General features: G+C 45.5%; 1 protein-coding gene across 2 annotated transcripts in view; it reads left to right on the top strand.

Moving 5' to 3' along the window:
• Nucleotides 1–3,796, top strand: part of LOC123483404 (3-hydroxybutyrate dehydrogenase type 2-like) — a 43,363-nt gene extending 39,567 nt beyond the window's left edge. For both annotated transcript variants that reach the window (XM_045213387.1, XM_045213388.1), the window contains 5 exons: nucleotides 155–215; nucleotides 543–656; nucleotides 1,075–1,133; nucleotides 3,022–3,114; nucleotides 3,361–3,796. In XM_045213387.1, coding sequence (XP_045069322.1) covers nucleotides 155–215; nucleotides 543–656; nucleotides 1,075–1,133; nucleotides 3,022–3,114; nucleotides 3,361–3,414 — 381 coding nt within the window. In that variant the 3' untranslated portion in view covers nucleotides 3,415–3,796. The remainder of the gene's footprint in view (nucleotides 1–154; nucleotides 216–542; nucleotides 657–1,074; nucleotides 1,134–3,021; nucleotides 3,115–3,360) is intronic.
• Nucleotides 3,797–21,285: the final 17,489 nt, after the last annotated feature.

Genomic DNA, 21,285 nt, shown 5'->3' with positions numbered 1-21,285 from the left:
AACCTGCCCAAGATGTGTATACTGTAATATAGTGTCTTATTAGTAAGTTATCTACTATGTAGACTTAATAATTAAACATTTTGAAATATACAATTAGATAACTTACTTTTAGATAACACTGTCCTGTTGATCAACAATTTTTTTCTCAACTCAGATGTTGGCCAAGAAGTCTGGGAATATCATTAACATGGCTTCTGTGGCCTCCAGTATAAAAGGTAAGGATGTGATAAAAAAATATATACTGAACAAAAATATAAACGCAACATGCAACAAATTTGTGCACAACATTTGAGAGAAGATTTTTGTGCGTATGGAAAATGTCTGGGATCTTTTATTTCAGCTCATGAAACATGGGACTAACACTTTACATGTTGCGTTTATATTTTCGTTCAGAGTGTATATATACTGTATATAATATGGTATGGTAATTCATCATGAACATCCAATGAAATCTGGTCACAGTCCATGTCCACACTATCGAATCCTCTGACTATGTATTTAGTCAAGCAAAACCTTTGTGGGTGCGTGTGTTCCCTCCATAGGTGTGGTGAATCGATGCGTGTACAGCACCTCCAAGGCTGCTGTCATTGGGCTCACCAAATCTATAGCAGCCGATTTTCTCGAGCAAGGCATTCGCTGTAACTGTGTATGTCCTGGTAAGCACTGCACCCTACATTCCTAAAATTGGATTAACGTGCCTTTCCTTTTTAATCATACCCTAGCATGACTCAAGGACAACATGATCTGTGTTAGATTATAACACAAACACTGCTTACAGGCATGCTACACTGGACAGGTAACTTTTGCCAAGCATGATACGCTCCCATTTATTTCAATGAAACCTGGTCATAAGCAGTGTGGCTCCGCGAGTGGCTCGCGCTGCTCAGTTTAAAATGACGCTCTGGTTCTATTTTCAAGACTTTTACATGCCGCTCACGCCCGGGACCAGTTCGCAGTACAGAGATGTCTCCCTGTGAAAAGTGTATTGCTTTTGTTTAATCATTGTGATGTACCATACACTGTATAAAGAATAGTGATTATGTACAAAATGTATGTGTCCTCTCTGCCAAACAGGGACCGTGGACACCCCGTCTCTGAGGGGGAGAATCCAGGCTCAGCCTAATCCAGAGCAGGTACTCTCTACCTTCCACAACCACTGTCATATATTGTTTTAGTGTATAACAGGACAGCCTAAAATAAGCTCCCGGTGCACCATATGTCTGTGCGTTAACTGATAAATGAATAATCATTAACTGATTTCTGTCATTGTTGCATGTACAGTGAGGGAAAAAAGGATTTGATCCCCTGCTGATTTTGTACGTTTGCCCACTGACAAAGACATGATCAGTCTATAATTTTAATGGTAGGTTTATCTGAACAGTGAGAGACAGAATAACAACAAAAAAATCCAGAAAAACGCATGTCAAAAATGTTATAAATTGATTTGCATTTTAATGAGGGAAATAAGTATTTGACCCCTCTGCAAAACATGACTTAGTACTTGGTGGAAAAACCCTTGTTGGCAATCACAGCGGTCAGACGTTTCTTGTAGTTGGCCACCAGGTTTGCACACATCTCAGGAGGGATTTTGTCCCACTCCTTGTTGCGGATCTTCTCCAAGTCATTAAGGTTTCGAGGCTGACGTTTGGCAACTCGAACCTTCAGTTCCCTCCCCAGATTTTCTATGGGATTAAGGTCTGGCGACTGGCTAGGCCACTCTAGGACCTTAATGTGCTTCTTCTTGAGCCACTCCTTTGTTGCCTTGGCCGTGTGTTTTGGGTCATTGTCATGCTGGAATACCCATCCACGACCCATTTTCAATGCCCTGGCTGAGGAAAGGAGGTTCTCACCCAAGATTTGACGGTACATGGCCCCGTCCATTGTCACTTTGAGGGGGTGAAGTTGTCCTGTCCCCTTAACAGAAAAACACCCCCAAAGCATAATGTTTCCACCTCCATGTTTGACGGTGGGGATGGTGTTCTTGGGGTCATAGGCAGCATTCCTCCTCCTCCAAACACAGCGAGTTGAGTTGATGCCAAAGAGCTCGATTTTGGTCTCATCTGACCACAACACTTTCACCCAGTTCTCCTCTGAATCATTCAGATGTTAATTGGCAAACTTCAGACGGGCCTGTATATGTGCTTTCTTGAGCAGGGGACCTTGCGGGCGCTGCAGGATTTCAGTCCTTCACGGCGTAGTGTGTTACCAATTGTTTTCTTGGTGACTATGGTCCCAGCTGCCTTGAGATCATTGACTAGATCCTCCCCTGTAGTTCTGGGCTGATTCCTCACCATTCTCATGATCATTGCAACTCCACGATGTGAGATCTTGCATGGAGCCCCAGGCCGAGGGAGATTGACAAGTCTTTTGTGTTTCTTCCATTTGCGAATAATCGCACCAACTGTTGTCACCTTCTCACCAAGCTGCTTGGCGTTGGTCTTGTAGCCCAGGTCTTCCAGCCTTGTGTAGGTCTACAATCTTGTCCCTGACATCCTTGGAGAGCTCTTTGGTCTTGGCCATGGTGGAGAGTTTGGAATCTGATTGATTGATTGCTTCTGTGGACAGGTGTCTTTTATACAGGTAACAAACTGAGATTAGGAGCACTCCCTTTAAGAGTGTGCTCCTAATCTCAGCTCGTTACCTGTATAAAAGACACCTGGGAGCCAGAAATCTTTCTGATTGAGAGGGGGTCAAATACTTATTTCCCTCATTAAAATGCAAATCAATTTATAACATTTTTGACATGCGTTTTTCTGGATTTTTTTGTTGTTATTCTGTCTCTCAATGTTCAAATAAACCTACCACTAAAATTATAGACTGATAATTTCTTTGTCAGTGGGCAAACGTACAAAATCAGCAGGGGATCAAATACTTTTTTCCCTCACTGTACCAATGCTGCCTAGATTCGATGGCTATTTTACATGCCCCTTTTAACCCACAGTGGGAAAAGCTCCATTAGAAAGAGAATTATGCCAATAGTAATTATATTTCTATGATCTATGTCCTGCTTAATCTCTGCAGGCCCTAAAAGACTTCATGGCGAGACAGAAGACAGGACGAATGTGCACTGCCGAGGAGGTGGCACACCTCTGTGTCTACCTGGCCTCAGACGAGGTGAGTGCATTCATGGTCTGCAGCGCCCACAGCAAAAAAAAGTATCAATGTTGGGTTAATGTTTTATTAGTGTTACCGTGCTAACCACTGGGTGCTAAGTGACAACTAATGTAGCCGGGGTTTAGATATATTATTTTCTTCAACAATTTATTTGAAACATCTTTTAAGCTAAGTTGTTATGATATTTTCGCCCTAATGACATAGCATCCAAGTAAAGTGTAACTGTCTATTCCACCTCCTCTCTAGTCTGCCTATGTCACCGGAACTGAGCATATCATTGATGGAGGATGGAGGCTCTGAAGAACCTACAGTATAGAGCACAAGGAAGCACTATAAAACTGCCACGAGTTACTGTTAGTTACAGTAATATAGCTTTCAGGAGCCTATGCCTTATATGGTATGCCAAAATCTTACAGAAGCTGCTGATATTTTTTCCGATTTTTCAAGTTTTTTCAGGTAGTGTTTGATTATGTGGTGCACATTTAACACAGTCCTTTCAAAAATTTTGTTGAAGAATAATGACTTCTGGTTTCCTGGTTTTGTAGCACCAATAATACCTCTTAAGTGTACAATAACATACTGTAATCAACTAGTTTTAAACACCCATCTCATTGTACATGTGATTTTGAGCGCATTGACATAATGATTCCATATAGCTAATAAACAAAAATGCAATACTTGACTATGGTATTTTTGTAACTCATTTACATTATTTTAATAACTGCTTGTAACTGCTAGTTTGTGAAGCATAATAACTATTGTTTATAGTGTTTGGGTCTTTGCAAGCAGTTGATTGGCTGCGTGAAAACCAATCATGTAACAACCGCTATCCTTCTGTACCTTCACCCTGTGTATAGCTTTATAGTTTTTTCTCTGTGATCCTCTGTGTGTGAAAGTTACTCCAGTTTAGCGTCTCAACTCAGCAACCTCCTGCTCCAGTTGCTCCAGGACTCCATTAGCCAAACTCACTTCAGTCTTCTCCTGGGCTCTGATCAGTTCCTCCACCTCAGAGCACCTTCTCTCAATGGTGCTGATCAGCTCAGTATGATCCTCACTGTTATCAAATCAAATTTTATTTGTCACATACACGTGTTTAGCAGATGTTATTGCGGGTGTAGCGAAATGCTTGTGCTTCTAGCTCCGACACTGCAGTAATATCTAACAAGTAATATCTAACAATTTCACAACATACACCCAATACACACAAATCTAGTTAAGGAATGGAATTAAGAATAAATACATATATGGATGAGCAATGACTGTCACGATCGTTGAGAGACGGGTCAGACCAAGGTGCAGCGTGGTATGCGTACATGTTTATTAAGACAAATAAACACTTAATAACGAAACGTGAAGCTCAAACAGTGGCTACACACAACAAGCCAAACATGAGTCAAGATCCCACAACTAAGGTAGGCAACCAGGCTACCTAAGTATGATTCCCAATCAGAGACAACGAGCGACAGCTGCCTCTGATTGGGAATCGCACCCGGCCAAACATAGAAATATCAAACTAGATCTACAACCTAGAAATACAATAACAAAGATCTCAACAGAAACTCACACCCTGACCCAACCAACAAGAGTTCTCTAGATCAGGGCGTGACAATGACAGAGTGGCATGGACTAAGATACAGTAGAATAGTATAGAATACAGTATATACATATGTCATGACGTGACTTGCATTAATGTGATGACTGTTATTTATCAAATCAATTAACTATGTTTAATTGTCACTCAATTAATCATGTAACAATTAACTCATTAGGAATTTGGGGCACCACGGAAGAAGTTGTTTAACGAGTTAAATCATCCTTACCTCATCAGTCTCATTCTGAATGTCGCATAATCCTTGAACCTGCAAGAACCCTAACCTTATTGATGAATCAGCAATACACAAATTGTCTTAATTATTTATTTACTAACTAAATAATAACACAGAATACAAACACACACACGGTATAGGTTACTGATTACTAACGTAATACAATGAAAACAGGTCCCTAGTGGACTGGACTAACAATAGCATGACTTCTTGGATAGGGGAAGAAGTGGTCAATAGAAAGAGAGTGAAAGGGAGAGACAGAGATTCAACTTATCATTGTTACATTTGGAAACCACCGCTCATTCGGATAAGAAATGCGATGCATATTTATGCGTAGCTGCACTTGATCGTCGTCTCTCTGTTGAACCACTTTCTCAAAAAGGGTTTGAGTGTCCTATCCCACTTCGGTGAGACTCGGCTTGTCTTCGAATGGAGTGTTCGTTAGAATAGATACTTCAGATGTATCAAACGGTTGTCAGAGAAGGATTGTCCTTCCCAACTCGTGTCTTTAGTGAAAGTTCTAGACACTTTGCATGTACAGCTGCAGACTGATATAAGGTCTAGTGCGTGGTCTTCTTCTCATGTAGAGATTGAGAGTTTCTCCATTTCAAACGTATGGACTACCGTCTCACGTTTTCTGGTCTGTAGAGTGTCAACCATTTTAAGCCGTGTAGCCATAGCTCCACACTTCCTGGTCTAAAGGTTGATTTGTTTTTCAAGGCTTTTTATGCCCTCTGGGTAAAAGGGGTGTTCCATCGTGATGACACGATCGCTGATGTCACTCGGGGCGTGGCTAGTCACTGTGCGTAGATTATATGAAAAACTATTATCTCATTAGAAGACTAAAATCACATTCCTATCTTCACCAAAATACTCTCACACTTAATAATTTATTTATACAACATTTAGATGTAAACTTGATAGATAGAATATGTACACTTTCCGAGTTACAGTTATTTCTTGATACCGTCCTTAATGACATCACAAAATAATAAACAATATGACATGATTATTCTTTAGATCCCCACCAACCATTCCAAACATTTGGACGTCAGAAATAATGTTCCAATGTCCAATCTTTTGGAGAAAAATATTTTGGCGGCAAAACTCTATAACAAAGAGATTTCAGTCTTACCATACTAGAGAGCCAGAGGGAGAGTTTCTGCAAACTGTTAAGTCATAAAACCGGCCCAACTCCCCCCCTCTCCTCTCCTGTGGGAGAGATGGTGGGGGGGGGGGGTCTGGCTATCTGGCACCTTTGATCCTCACCAAGGAGAGAGAGTAATGCAAGCTATGTGAACATTATTAAAGTGACTAGTGTTCTATTTCTTAAAGTGGCCAGTGATTTCTAGTCTATGTCTATAGGCAGCAGCCTCTAATGTGCTAGTGATGGCTATTTAACAGTCTGATGGCCTTGAGATAGAAGCTGTTTTTCAGTCTCTCAGTCCCATGCTTTGATGCACCTGTACTGACTTCGCCTTCTGGATGATAGCGGGGTGAACAGGCCGTGGCTCAGGTGGTTGATGTCGTTGATTATCTTTTTGGCCTTCCTGTGACATCGGGTGCTGTAGGTGTCCTGGAGGGCGGGTAGTTTGCCCACGGTAATGTGTTGGGCAGACCGCACCACCCTCTGGAGAGCCCTGCGGTTGCGGGCGGTGCAGTTGCCGTACCTGGCGGTTATACAGCCCGACAGGATGCTCTCAATTGTGCATCTGTAAAAGTTTGTGAGGGTTGTAGGTGCCAAGCCAAATTTCTTCAGCCTCCTGAGGTTGAAGAGGCTCTGTTGCACCTTCTTCACCACACTGTCTGTGTGGGTGGACCCTTTCTGTTTGTCAGTGATGTGTACGCCAAGGAACTTGAAGCTTTCCACCTTCTCCACTGCGGTCCCGTCGATGTGGATAGGGGAGTGCACCCTCCGCTGTTTCCTGAAGTCCACGATCATTATGCTGCATGTGCAGAGGCTTTCAAGCGACTAGCACACAGCTCAGATACCCATGCATGCCCAACAAGACATGACATCAGGGGTTTCTTTACAGTCTAAGTCCAGAACAGACTCTGGGAAACACACACTACTACATAGAGCCATGACTACATGGAACTATATTCCAAACAGTAAAATCAGGTTTAAAATGTTTAATTTAAAACTACACCTTATGGAACAACGCGAACTGTGAAGAGACACATACAGGCACACACACAAGCATACACACACACGCGTACATTATAATAATAATAATAATAATAATAATATGCCATTTAGCAGACGCTTTTATCCAAAGCGACTTACAGTCATGCGTGCATACATTTTTGTGTATGGGTGGTCCCGGGGATCGAACCCACTACCTTGGCGTTACAAGCGCCGTGCTCTACCAGCTGAGCTACAGAGGACCACATTGTTATGTTGTATTATACAATTTCTATTGTAGATATGTAGAGGTAGAGTAGTGGTGTAATAATGTGTTGTATGTACAGTGGGGCAAAAAAGTATTTAGTCAGCCACCAATTGTGCAAGTTCTCCCACTTAAAAAGATGAGAGAGGCCTGTAATTTTCATCATAGGTACACGTCAACTATGACAGACAAATTGAGAAAAAAAAATCCAGAAAATCCCATTGTAGGATTTTTAATGAATTTATTTGCAAATTATGGTGGAAAATAAGTATTTGGTCACCTACAAACAAGCAAGATTTCTGGCTCTCACAGACCTGTAACTTCTTCTTTAAGAAGCTCCTCTGTCCTCCACTCGTTACCTGTATTAATGGCACCTGTTTGAACTTGTTATCAGTATAAAAGACACCTGTCCACAACCTCAAACAGTCACACTCCAAACTTCACAATGGCCAAGACCAAAGAGCTGTCAAAGGACACCAAAAACAAAATTGTAGACCTGCACCAGGCTGGGAAGACTGAATCTGCAACAGGTAAGCAGCTTGGTTTGAAGAAATCAACTGTGGGAGCAATTATTAGGAAATGGAAGACATACAAGACTACTGATATTTTCCCTCGATCTGGGGCTCCACGCAAGATCTCACCCCGTGGGGTCAAAATGATCACAAGAACGGTGAGCAAAAATCCCAGAACCACACGGGGGGACCTAGTGAATGACCTGCTGAGAGCTGGGACCAAAGTAACAAAGCCAACCATCAGTAACACACTACGCCGCCAGGGACTCAAATCCTGCAGTGCGAGACGTGTCCCCCTGCTTAAGCCAGTACATGTCCAGGCCCGTCTGAAGTGCATTTGGATGATCCAGAAGAGGATTGGGAGAATGTCATATGGTCAGATGAAACCAAAATATAACTTTTTGGTAAAAACTCAACTCGTCATGTTTGGAGGACAAAGAATGCTGAGTTGCATCCAAAGAACACCATACCTACTGTGAAGCATGGGGTTGGAAACATCATGCTTTGGGGCTGTTTTTTCTGCAAAGGGACCAGGACGACTGATCCGTGTAAAGGAAAGAATGAATGGGGCCATGTATCGTGAGATTTTGAGTGAAACCCTCCTTCCATCAGCAAGGGCATTGAAGATGAAACGTGGCTGGGTCTTTCAGCATGACAATGATCCCAAACACACCGCCCGGGCAACGAAGGAGTGGCTTCGTAAGAAGCATTTCAAGGTCCTGGAGTGGCCTAGCCAGTCTCCAGATCTCAACCCCATAGAAAATCTTTGGAGGGAGTTGAAAGTCTGTGTTGCCCAGCGACAGCCCCAAAACATCACTGCTCTAGAGGAGATCTGCATGGAGGAATGGGCCAAAATACCAGCAACAGTGTGTGAAAACCTTGTGAAGACTTACAGAAAACGTTTGACCTGTGTCATTGCCAACAAAGGGTATATAACAAAGTATTGAGAAACTTTTGTTATTGACCAAATACTTATTTTCCACCATCATATGCCAATAAATTCATTAAAAATCCTACAATGTGATTTTCTGAATTTTTTTTTCTAATTTTGTCTGTCATAGTTGACGTGTACCTATGATGAAAATTACAGGCCTCTCTCATCTTTTTAAGTGGGAGAACTTGCACAATTGGTGGCTGACTAAATACTTTTTTTCCCCACTGTATGTACTGTTTCATTTAGATGTTTTTGTGACGTAAATACCTTAATCTTGTTTGGACCCAAGGAAGAGGCAGCAGAAAATTGAAAGTTACATTATTTGAAAGCTACAGCCTGTCACGATCGTCAAAAGGAGGAGACCAAAGCGCAGCGTGTTGAGCGAACATCGTAGACTTTATAATAAAGAAACCACGATCAAAAACAACAAACCAAATATGACGAAAGTGAAGTTCAATACTGATAATAACTAACAGCAACAAGGAAACAAAAACCCACAAAACCAAGGTGAAACCACACAGTATAAATATGGCTCCCAATCAGAGATAACGAGCCGACAGCTGACACTCGTTACCTCCGATTGGGAGTCATATGACTAATCAACATCAAAACCAAACATAGAAATGAAACAACTAGATCCCACATAGAACTACACCCAAATGAAAATGACAACCCTGGCTCACTACTAAAAGTCCCGGAGCCAGAACGTCACAGTACCCCCCCCTAAAGGCGCGGACTGCGACCGCGCCTCACAACCCCACAATAGGGGAGGGCTGGGTGGGTGTTGCTCCCCGGAGGCGGTTCCGGCTCCGGGCTTGACCACCACCCCACTATAGTTACTACCCGCTTTCTTAACCTCCTCCCAATGACCACCCTCCACTTAAACCCACCTGGATTAAGGGGCAGCACCGGACTAAGAGGCAGCACCAGGCTAAGGGACAGCACCGGACTAAGGGGCAGCACTGGACTAAGGGGCAGCACTGGACTAAGGGGCAGCACCTGACTAAATGGCGGATCCTGGCTGGCTGGCTCTGGCGGATCCTGGCTGGACGGCTCTGGCGGATCCTGGCTGGACGGCTCTGGCGGATCCTGGCTGGACGGCTCATGGCTGGCTGACGGATCTGGCTGCTCATGGCTGGCTGACGGATCTGGCTGCTCATGGCTGGCTGACGGATCTGGCTGCTCATGGCTGGCGGAAGGCTCTGGCTGATCCCGTCTGGCGGAAGGCTCTGGCTGCTCCTGTCTGGCGGAAGGCTCTGGCTGATCCGGTCTGACGGAAGGCTCTGGCTGATCCTGTCTGGCGGAAGGCTCTGGCTGATCCTGTCTGGCGGAGAGCTCTAGCGGCTCCGGTCTGGCGGACGGCTCTGAAGGCTCATGGCAGACGGGCGGCTTTGCAGGCTCAGTACAGACGGGCAGTTCAGACGGCGTTGGGCAGACGGACAGTTCAGACGGCGTTGGGCAGACGGACAGTTCAGACGGCGTTGGGCAGACGGGCAGTTCAGGCGCCGTTGGGCAGACGGGCAGTTCAGACGGCGTTGGGCAGACGGACAGTTCAGGCGCCGTTGGGCAGACGGGCAGTTCAGACGGCGTTGGGCAGACGGACAGTTCAGGCCCCGTTGGGCAGACGGCAGACTCTGGCCGTCTGAGGCGCACCGTAGGCCTGGTGCGTGGTGCCGGAACTGGAGGTACCGGGCTGAGGACACGCATCTCAGGGCTAGTGCGGGAGAAGCAACAGGGCATGCTTGGCCCTGGGGACGCACCGTAGGCCTGGTGCGTGGTGCCGGAACTGGAGGTACCGGGCTGAGGACACGCATCTCAGGGCTAGTGCGGGGAGAAGCAACAGGGCATGCTTGGCCCTGGGGACGCACCGTAGGCCTGATGCGTGGTGCCGGAACTGGAGGTACCGGGCTGAGGACACGCATCTCAGGGCTAGTGCGGGAAGCAGCAACAGGGCATGCTTGGCCCTGGGGACGCACATAAGGCCTAGTGCGGAGAGCAGCAACAGGGCATGCTGGACCCTGGGGACGCACATAAGGCCTAGTGCGGAGAGCAGGAACAGGCCGGGCTGGGCTGGCGACGCGCACCGTATCTCTGGTGCGAGAGGCCGGAACAGGCCGGGCCGGGCTGGCGGCGCACCGTATCCCTGGTGCGTGGAGTAGGAACAGGCCGGGCTGGGCTGGCGACGCGCACCGTATCCCTGGTGCGTGGAGTAGGAACAGGCCGGGCTGAGCTGGCGACGCGCACCGTATCCCTGGTGCGAGTGGCCGGAACAGGCCGGGCCGGGCTGGCGAAGCGCACCCTATCCCTGGTGCGTGGAGCAGGAACAGGCCGGGCTGGGCTGGCGCACGCGCACCGCATCCCTGGTGCGAGTGGCCGGAACAGGCCGGGCCGGCTGGCGTAGCACACCGTGGACCTGGTGCTTGGAGTAGGAACAGGCCGGTCCGTACCGGGAACACACACCACTGGCCTCAACCGAGGATCAGGAACGGGCCGGACCGGACTGGCAACATACATCAGTCTTTCACGCCGTGCCACACACACTTCCCTCCCTCTACTCGCCAATGGCTCCCGTACTCCGTTAGCCTTCTCTCCTTTTCTCCCTGTGGCAGCCTCCTGCTGCCCAGCCGCCCAAGCCATGTGCCCCCCCCCAAAAAATTTTTGGGGTTGCCTCCCGTCCTTCCGACGATGGCCCTGCCGATGCCGTTGCTCCTCTCGCCGTCGCCTCTCCACCGTCTCGTTCCATGGTCGGCGATCCATACCATCCAGGATCTCCTCCCAAGTCCAGGACCCTTTACCGTCCAACAGTTCCTCCCATGTCCAGACCCTTTGCTCCTGGACGCGCTGCTTGGTCCTTTTGTGGTGGGTTTTTCTGTCACGATCGTCAAAAGGAGGAGACCAAAGCGCAGCGTGTTGAGCGAACATCGTAGACTTTATAATAAAGAAACCACGATCAAAAACAACAAACCAAATATGACGAAAGTGAAGTTCAATACTGATAATAACTAACAGCAACAAGGAAACAAAAACCCACAAAACCAAGGTGAAACCACACAGTATAAATATGGCTCCCAATCAGAGATAACGAGCCGACAGCTGACACTCGTTACCTCCGATTGGGAGTCATATGACTAATCAACATCAAAACCAAACATAGAAATGAAACAACTAGATCCCACATAGAACTACACCCAAATGAAAATGACAACCCTGGCTCACTACTAAAAGTCCCGGAGCCAGAACGTCACACAGCCCTTGTCTTTTGGATATTCATACTGCTGGCAATGTCATAAGAATCCCCCTCCCCAATTCAAACCTTCTCCATCCACATTACCTTGTATGCATCCTCCACATGCACCGTTTATTTGATTTATTAGGATCCCCATTAGGCGATGCCAATGGCGACAGCTACTCTAACTGGGGTCCGACAAATAACGAAAAAGACATTACAGACCAAAAAAATACTTTACAATACAGTGCATTCGGAAAGTATTCAGACCCCTTGACTTTTTCCACATTTTGTTACGTTACAGCCTTATTCTAAAATTGATTAAATGTTTTTTTCCCCTAATCGATCACCACACAATACCCCATAATGACAAAGCAAAAACAGGTTTTTAGAAATTGTTAGAAATGTATTAAAAATAAATAACTGATACACATTTACATAAGTATTCAGACCCTTTACTCAGTACTTTATTGAAGCACCTTTGGCAGAGATTACAGCCTCGAGTCTTCTTGGGTATGATGCTACAAGCTTGGCACACCTGTACTTGGGGAGTTTCTCCGATTCTCCTCTGCAGACCCACTCAAGCTCTGACATGTTGGATGGGGAGCGTCGCTGCACAGCTATTTTCAGGTCTCTCCAGAGATGTTAGATCGGGTTCAAGTCCGGGCTCTGGCTGGGCCCCTCAAGGACATTCAGAGACTTGTCCCAAAGCCACTCCTGTGTTGTCTTGCCTGTGTGCTTAGAGTTATTGTCCTGTTGCAAGGTGAACCTTCGGCCAAGTCTGAGGTCCTGAGCACTCTGGAGCAGGTTTTCATCAACGATCTCTCTGTACTTTGCTTCGTTCATCTTTCCCTTGATCCTGACTAGTCTCCCAGCCCCTGCCGCTGAAAAACATCCCCACAGCATGATGCTGCCACCACCATGCTTCACAGTAGGGATGGTGCCAGGTTTCCTCCAGACGTGACGCTTGGCATTCAGGCCAAAGAGTTCAATCTTGGTTTCATCAGACCAGAGAATCTTGTTTCTCATGGTCTGAGAGTCCTTTAAGTGCCGTTTGACAAACACAAAGCGGGCTGTCATGTGCCTTTTACTGAGGAATCATCATGTAGTAACCCAAAAAGTGTTAAACAAATCAAAATATATTTTATATTTGAGATTCTTCAAAGTAGCCACCCTTAGCCTTGATGACAGCTTTGCACACACTTGGCATTCTCTCAACCAGCTTCATGAGGAATGCTTTTCCAATGGTCTTGAAGGAGTTCCGACATATGCAGAGCACTTGTTGGCTGCTTTTCCTTCACTCTGCGGTCCAAATCATCCCAAACCATCTCAATTGGGTTGAGCTCGGGTGATTGTGGAGGCCAGGTCATCTGATGCAGAACTCCATCACTCTCCTTCTTGGTCAAATAGTCCTTACACAACCTGGAGGTGTGTTGGGTCATTGTCCTGTTGAAAAATGACAGTCCCACTAAGCAAAAACCAGATGGGATGGCGTATCACTGCAGAATGGCCAGTATTTTTTTAAATGAAAAAATATATAAATGAAAAAACAAATATAAAATATATATAAAGAAAAAAATGAAAAATGAAAATGAAAAAAAATGAAAAAATGTATACACTCACTAACTGTAAGTCGCTCTGGAAAAGAGTGTCTGCTAAATGACAAAAAAATTAATATATATATATCCAAATTTGATTTGAGTTGTCTAGGTCACATGGTGGAGCAATAACAATTTAAAACCAAACTTCTAATTCTAGGCGATGTCAGGGCTGGCAATAGTCATTAGCGACATAAGCGGTCACTTAGGAACCGTGGTCCCCAAAAAGCTTTTTTTTTCTCTCAAAACTCAGTCGGGGTCTCAACTTACTGTTTAAGGTTAGAATAGTAGAATACACAAGGTGAAATTTCAAAATTTGGTTGTGCATCAGTCACTTAATTAGCCCATGTCTGCTAAAAAAAATATGAATTAGTAAGTTAGTCTAGCCAGCTATCTAAACTTGTAGTAATCATGGCCGAATTACCGACCGGGCACGAAGAGCATGTGCCCAGGGACCCTGACCTCCAGGGGGGCCCCATTGAATTTGTTACTCACTCTTACTCAGATATCATATTATGTGTAGAATTTCAGGAAATTAGCTTTACAACTGCAAAGAGCCCCATGGCAAAATGTGTAGAATTGCAGAAAACTTGCTTTAAAACTGCAATATTTTCTCTACCCCACATGGCAAAATGTGTAGAATAGCAGGACATTTGCTGTAAAACTTAACGGTCCAATGCAGCCATTTTTATATCAATATCAAATCATTTCTGTGTAACTATTAAGTACCTTACTTTGTTTTCCATTAAAATGGAAAGAGCAATTATTAACTAATTTACCGCCTGGTGATGTCAAATTTCAGGCTGTTCAAACATTTCTCACACTAAAAGGGAATTATCATCATTTTCACAATATTATTCTAACCTCATAGTGTGGAAATATACACTACCCTTCAAAAGTTTGGGGTCACTTAGAAATGTCTTTGTTTTCGAAAGTAATTTTTTTGTCCAATTAAAATAACATCAAATTGATCAGAAATACAGTGTTGAAATTGTTAATGTTTTAAATGGCTATTGTAGCTGGAAACGGCTGATTTTTTCAATGGAATATCTACATAGGCGTACAGAGGCCCATTAACAGCAATGACATGTTGTGTTTGCTAATCCAAGTTTATCATTTTAAAAAGGCTAATTGATCATTAGAAAACCCTTTTGCAATTATGTTAGCACAGCAGCTGAAAACTGTTGTGCTGATTAAAGAAGCAATAAAACTGGCCTTCTTGATACTAGTTGAGTATCTGGAGCATCAGCAATTGTGGGTTTGATTACAGGGTCAAAATGGCCAGAAACAAATAACTTTCTTCTGAAACTCGTTAGTCTATTCTTGTTCTGAGAAATTAAGGCTATTCCATGCGAGAAATTGCCAAGAAATGGAAGATCTCGTACAACGCTGTGTACTACTCCCTTCACAGAACAGCGCAAACTGGCTCTAACCAGAATAGAAAGAGGAGTGGGAGGCCCCGGTGCACAACTGAGCAAGAGGACAAATACATTAGTGTCTAGTTTGAGAAACAGACGCCTCACAGATCCTCAACTGGCAGCTTCATTAAATAGTACCCGCAAAACACCACTCTCAATGTCAACAGTGAATAATAATAATATGCCATTTAGCAGACGCTTTTATCCAAAGCGACTTACAGTCATGCGTGCATACATTTTTGTGTATGGGTGGTCCCGGGGATCGAACCCACTACCTTGGCGTTACAAGCGCCGTGCTCTACCAGCTGAGCTACAGAGGAAGAGGAAGAGGTGACTCCGGGATGCTGACCTTCTAGACAGAGTTGCAAAGAAAAAGCCATATCTCAGACTGGCCAATAAAAATAAAATATTTAGATGGGCAAAAGAACACAGACACTGGACAGAGGAAGATTGGAAAAAGGTGTTATGGACAGATGAATCGAAGTTTGAGGTGTTCGGATCACAAAGAAGAACATTTGTGAGACGCAGACCAAATGAAAAGATGTTGGAGGAGTGCTTGATGCCATCTGTCAAGCATGGTGGAGGCAATGTGATGGTCTGGGGGTGCTTTGGTGGTGGTAAAGTGGGAGATTTGTACAGGGTAAAAGGGATCTTGAAGAAGGAAGGCTATCACTCCATTTTGCAATGCCGTGGACGGAGCTTGATTGGAGCCAATTTCCTCCTACAACAGGACAATGACCCAAAGCACAGCTCCAAACTATGCAAGAACTATTTAGGGAAGAAGCAGTCAGCTGGTATTCCGTCTATAATGGAGTGGCCAGCACGGTCACCCGATCTCAACCCTATACAGCCCGACAGGATGCTCTCAATTGTGCATCTGTAAACGTTTGTGAGGGTTTTAGGGGCCAAGCCAAATTTCTTCAGCCTCCACACACTGTGTGGGTGGACCATTTCAGATCGTTAGTGATATGTACCCCGAGGAACTTTAAGCTTTCCACCTTCTCCACTGCAGTCCCGTCGATGTGGATAGGGGCGTGCTTCCTCTGCTGTTTCCTGAAGTCCACGATCAGCTCCTTTGTTTTGTTGACGTTGAGTTAAAGGTTATTTTCCTGGCACCACTCTCCCAGGGCCCTCGTCTCCTCCCTGTAGGCTGTCTCATCATTGTTGGTAATCAGGCCTACTACTGTTGTGTCGTCTGCAAACTTGATGATTGAGTTGGAGGCGTGTGTGGCCACCCAGTCATGTGTTGTGACGTGACTTACTTTAATGTATGACTGTTATTTATCGAATCACCTAACTATGTTGAATTGTCACTCGATTAAATTAATCATGTAACAATTAACTCATTAGGAATTTGGGGCACCACGGAATAAGTTGTTTAACGAGTTACCATCTCCCGAATTAAACTCTTAGAATATATATATATATATATATATATATATATATTGTGATGTCACGAGAGGCTACCGCTTCCAGCGGGGTTGCCCAAGTAGTGCAAGGAGTCCAGGTTCAACCAAAACAAGGATTTTTATTAAAGGTCTTCGGCAACTAACGAAATTATAACACAATTCTCTTCTTCCCCGAGCCCACCCTGGAGACTGTGTCTCTTCACCCCCACACACTCACCCCCAGTGTGTCTCTTCCCTTCAACCAAACCTTCAGCTCATCAGCTCCTGATTGGTTTCAGCTGCGTGGGAAGATTGGCCATAGAGGGTTGGAGTTCCCCGACCATACCAGCAGATGGAGCCATAGCTGTCTGGGTTTGCAGCCATCTCAGGGGGATGTAACGTCCCTCCAGGACACAGCCTCTCGTGACATCACACATCCCCTCCTCGGGACCGACGTCCTCGTCGGGGTAAAGGCAGCGAAGAAGGCATCACGCCGGGAGAGGGCGTCCGCATTGCCGTGGTGCTTGCCAGCCTGCTCTCTCTTCAACTCCTCCACCTCTAGGACCAGGGACTCAGCCTCCTGTTGTCTCTCCTTGAGTTTCTTACTGAACGCATCAGCCTTGGTTTTAGCAGAGTTTAGCTTCTGTTGAGCAGCTTTCAGTTCCTTCTCTCTCTCTGCCTCCGCATTCTTCATCTTGTTCTCCAACACCTTGTACTTCTCCTCTGCCTTCTTCTGGACCTCCTTACTACTGCGCAGGGTCTCCTCACACTCCTCGATGGTCCTGCGCAGCCTCTCCAGCTCCTCCTGTTGCTTATGGAAGGAGCTCTGTTGGAGTTTAGCCTGGAGGATATCTAACTCTTCTGTCTTCATGTCTAACTGTTGCTTTAACAAACGATACCTCTCAGCGGTCCCCTTCAGACCAGACAGTTCTTTGTCCAGATTCTGTAGCTCCGTCTCTGTGTCGGTCTGGGCACCTGCCATCCCTATCAGAGCCCGGGCGGGAGTGAGTAACTCGGAGGATTGCACCGGAGCCTTCCCAGGATGAGTCTTGCCTCTCCGTTTCCGAGGTACTCGGGTTATCCTCTCCTGAGACTCTCTCCAGAGTGGGTAAAAGGCTGGGCAGTCTCGTCCAATTAGGACAGGGACGGGGAGGGAATCAACCACCCCCCGCCGTCGTGTGTATGGTTCCCCGTGTGCTGGTCATTGTAAGTTCAGTAATGGGGTATTCTCTGGTGTCCCCATGGACACAGGAAACTGGGAGGACTTTCCCCGGGGTCAGACACGTTGGGCCCACCAAATCCTTACGCACCAGGGTGGCCCGGCTACCAGAATCCAGTAAGGCCTCCACATCATGGTGATTCACAGTTACCGGGCAGGTGGGGGTCGATCTGGGCCGCCATCTACGACTCCCAAGAGCGAGGCAACCCGGTGTGTGGGTGCTGAGCTGGAGGACTCCGCAGTGGGCATAGGTTCATCGGCTGGTTTCCCACACTGCCAGGAGATATGTCCCATCTCCCCACACCGGTAACACTGTCGAAGTTTCCCCCTCCTGGTGTACTCTTCTTGGACCCGCCTGGTTTCTGGCTCCCCCTGGAGCCGGGATAAGTCCTGCCGTGGCTGGGTTCGAGACCTTGGGGTCCTTTGGACGGGTCCTTCCCATTTGTGGTGGGGCCGCACTCCTGGGGTCTTTTCGGGAAGCATTCAGCATCTCCGCTGTGGCCTGGTACTTTTCCACAGCTTCCACGGTCAGATCAGCCGTGGTCAAGGCCTGTTGACTGATGAACCGTTTTGCCTCATAAGGCAGGGCGCGTAGGTAACGATCCACCACAACGGCCTCCACCACCGCCGCTGCTGTATTCCTCTGCGGATCCAGCCATTTCCCTTGCGATTCGGACAAGTTCATGCATCTGCGCCCGAGGAGGTTGGTCTGGTTGGAAGGTCCAACTGTGAAAGCGCTGGGCCATACCAAATTTTGTGAGTCCATATCTGCTGAGGATCTCAGACTTCAGGGCATCATAGTCAGTAACCTGGTCAGGGCCCAGGTCCCGGACAGCATTCAGCGCTTCCCCGGTTAGAAAGGGGGCTAACAGACCAACCCACTGTTGCTTGGGCCAGGCTTCCCTAGTGGCCGTGGCCTCAAATGCATGCAGGTATGCCTCAATGTCATCGGTAGCTCCCATCTTAGATATAAAGTCACTTGCCTTTATTGGGCGGGTATTTTGGACCACCCTCTGTCTCTGCAACTGCAATTCCTCTGCCTTCAGAAGGTTGGCTTTCTTTTGCTCCTCCAAGAGAGACACGTTTGCTTGCATCTGGGCGTGCTGGCCAGCAACAAGGGCTTTCAATATGTCCTCCATTTCAGTCGGCGGGGAGCCTACGGCCAACTTGGAAAACTGGGTGATCAAACCTTCGGTATCCTCCTCTGCCATGCACTATTAACGCTTGAGCGTGCCCGTATTCTCCACCATCTGTGATGTCACGAGAGGCTACCGCTTCCAGCGGGGTTGCCCAAGTAGTGCAAGGAGTCCAGGTTCAACCAAAACAAGGATTTTTATTAAAGGTCTTCGGCAACTAACGAAATTATAACACAATTCTCTTCTTCCCCGAGCCCACCCTGGAGACTGTGTCTCTTCACCCCCACACACTCACCCCCAGTGTGTCTCTTCCCTTCAACCAAACCTTCAGCTCATCAGCTCCTGATTGGTTTCAGCTGCGTGGGAAGATTGGCCATAGAGGGTTGGAGTTCCCGACCATACCAGCAGATGGAGCCATAGCTGTCTGGGTTTGCAGCCATCTCAGGGGGATGTAACGTCCCTCCAGGACACAGCCTCTCGTGACATCACAATATATATATATATGTTATATATTGATAACAGTCACTTATCAAAGAATTACCTCTTATCAGTCTCATTCTGAACGTTGCATAATCCTTGAACATGCAAGAACTCTAACCTTATTGATGAATCAGCAATAAACACATTTACATTTTTTTTTTTTGTCATTTAGCAGACACTCTTATCCAGAGCAACTTACAGTTAGTGAATACATATTTTTTTATACTGGCCCCCCGTGGGAAACGAACCCACAACCCTGGTGTTGCAAACGCCATGCTCTATCAACTGAGCTACATCCCTGCCGGCCATTCCCTCCCCTACCCTGGGCCAATTGTGCGCCGCCCATGAGTCTCCCGGTCGCGGCCGGCTGCGACAGAGCCTGGATTCGAACCAGGATCTCTAGTGGCACAGTTAGCACTGCGATGCAGTGCCTTAGACCACTGCGCCACTCAGGAGGACATTGGCTTAATTATTTATTTACTAACTAACTAAATAATACAGACATAGATTCAAATTATCGTAGTTACTTATGATTACACAGTAATCATAATACTTATGCACCCTAATAATCGCTAATTCGGATTAGAAATGCAACATGTATTTACGTGTTGCTGTCCTCGATAGTTGAGTTGATGATGTAGGACTCTGGTTTGCCCACCAGAGATCGCAATGTCCTTCGTAGAGTTTCTGGTCATAGTTGTGGTTGGTTTGGATACTTCAGATGTACCAGCGGTTGTCTGAGAGGGATTGTCCTCTCCTCTCTCTTGTCTTTAGTGAAAGTTCTCTAGACAACTATACATGCCAGCTGCAGACTGAAATGATAAGGTCTAGTGCATTGTCTTATTATTCACCTTGTGTAGAGGTTGAGAGTTTCAGAGTTTCTCTATTTGCAACGTTTAACTCACGCTTCACTTCTGCTGGTCTTGTAGAGTGTCAACCATTTTAAGCAGTGGGGCTTACTGGTCTGGTAGAAATTAAACCATTTGCAACTTTAGGCTCATGCTTTCACGTCTGCTGGTCTGAGATGAATTTCGTCACAAGGCTTTTTATGCACTCGGTGTAAAAGGGGCGTTCCATCATGTTTGTGCTCATCTGGGTGTGGCCACTGACTGAGAAGAAATCATTGATTGCGAGAGTTAACATGCTTAAATGTCTTACTCAAATCAGCCACGGCGACAATCAACATCCTGATCAACTCTATGCAAAGGAGATGTGTTAAGCTGCATGAGGCAAATGGTGGTCACACCAGAAACTGACTTTGTTTTATGATCCACGCCCCTACCTTTTTCTTATAAGGTATCTGGGTCATTCTACAGATTCGGTGCCTTTTGTGATTGAGGAGGATGAAAAAATGAACATTAAAATCTTAAGCTTTTTTTTATTTGATGTGACAAAGTAATGTGTGTACTTGATAGAAAATACCTTTTCCCATCTCAATGTAGAGTATTAAGTTATTATTCTGTATTATTTTCTCAAACAAGTCCCAATTTAATTCAACCCCGTCACAGTCATTTTGTTATTCAACTATTCATTTTTCCAATAAGCTTGAGATCAGCTTCTGGCATAATCTCACAGTTTAGATGTCCCTTGTAAATAATGGCATATTGTAATTAAAGAGAAAATCAAGAAAAACTGACCAGCACCATCCTTTCCAGTTTACGATGAAGAAATTTCTAATCTAACTCCACATTTTCGCAAGAAATGTGCAAGAATGCTGCGTAATTCCTGACAAAATTGAAATAGCCTTATTTACCCTGATTTAATACACACAATAAAAACACTATTGATGTTATATTTTGTGTATTTAATAATCTCGTAACAGGGATGAATGCACCGCAACAGGGTTGAAAATCATGTAACAGGGTTGACAGGGTTGAGTGAAAAGCATCACGTGTCATATGTTTTATCTTTTGAGATCACTAACATGTTGCCATTTTTTAAACATTTTAAACATTTTTAAACCTACTGTCAACATAGCTTTTAAAATCTAAAGAATCTAGATGAAAGCTAGACAGAGTAAAACACATTAATGAACTAATAACAG

Source organism: Coregonus clupeaformis, unplaced genomic scaffold (assembly GCF_020615455.1).
Source record: "Coregonus clupeaformis isolate EN_2021a unplaced genomic scaffold, ASM2061545v1 scaf0107, whole genome shotgun sequence".
NCBI classification, from domain to species: Eukaryota; Metazoa; Chordata; class Actinopteri; order Salmoniformes; family Salmonidae; genus Coregonus; species Coregonus clupeaformis.
The sequence above is the reverse complement of the archived record's forward strand: the minus strand, read 5'-3'. Positions and strand labels throughout refer to the sequence as shown.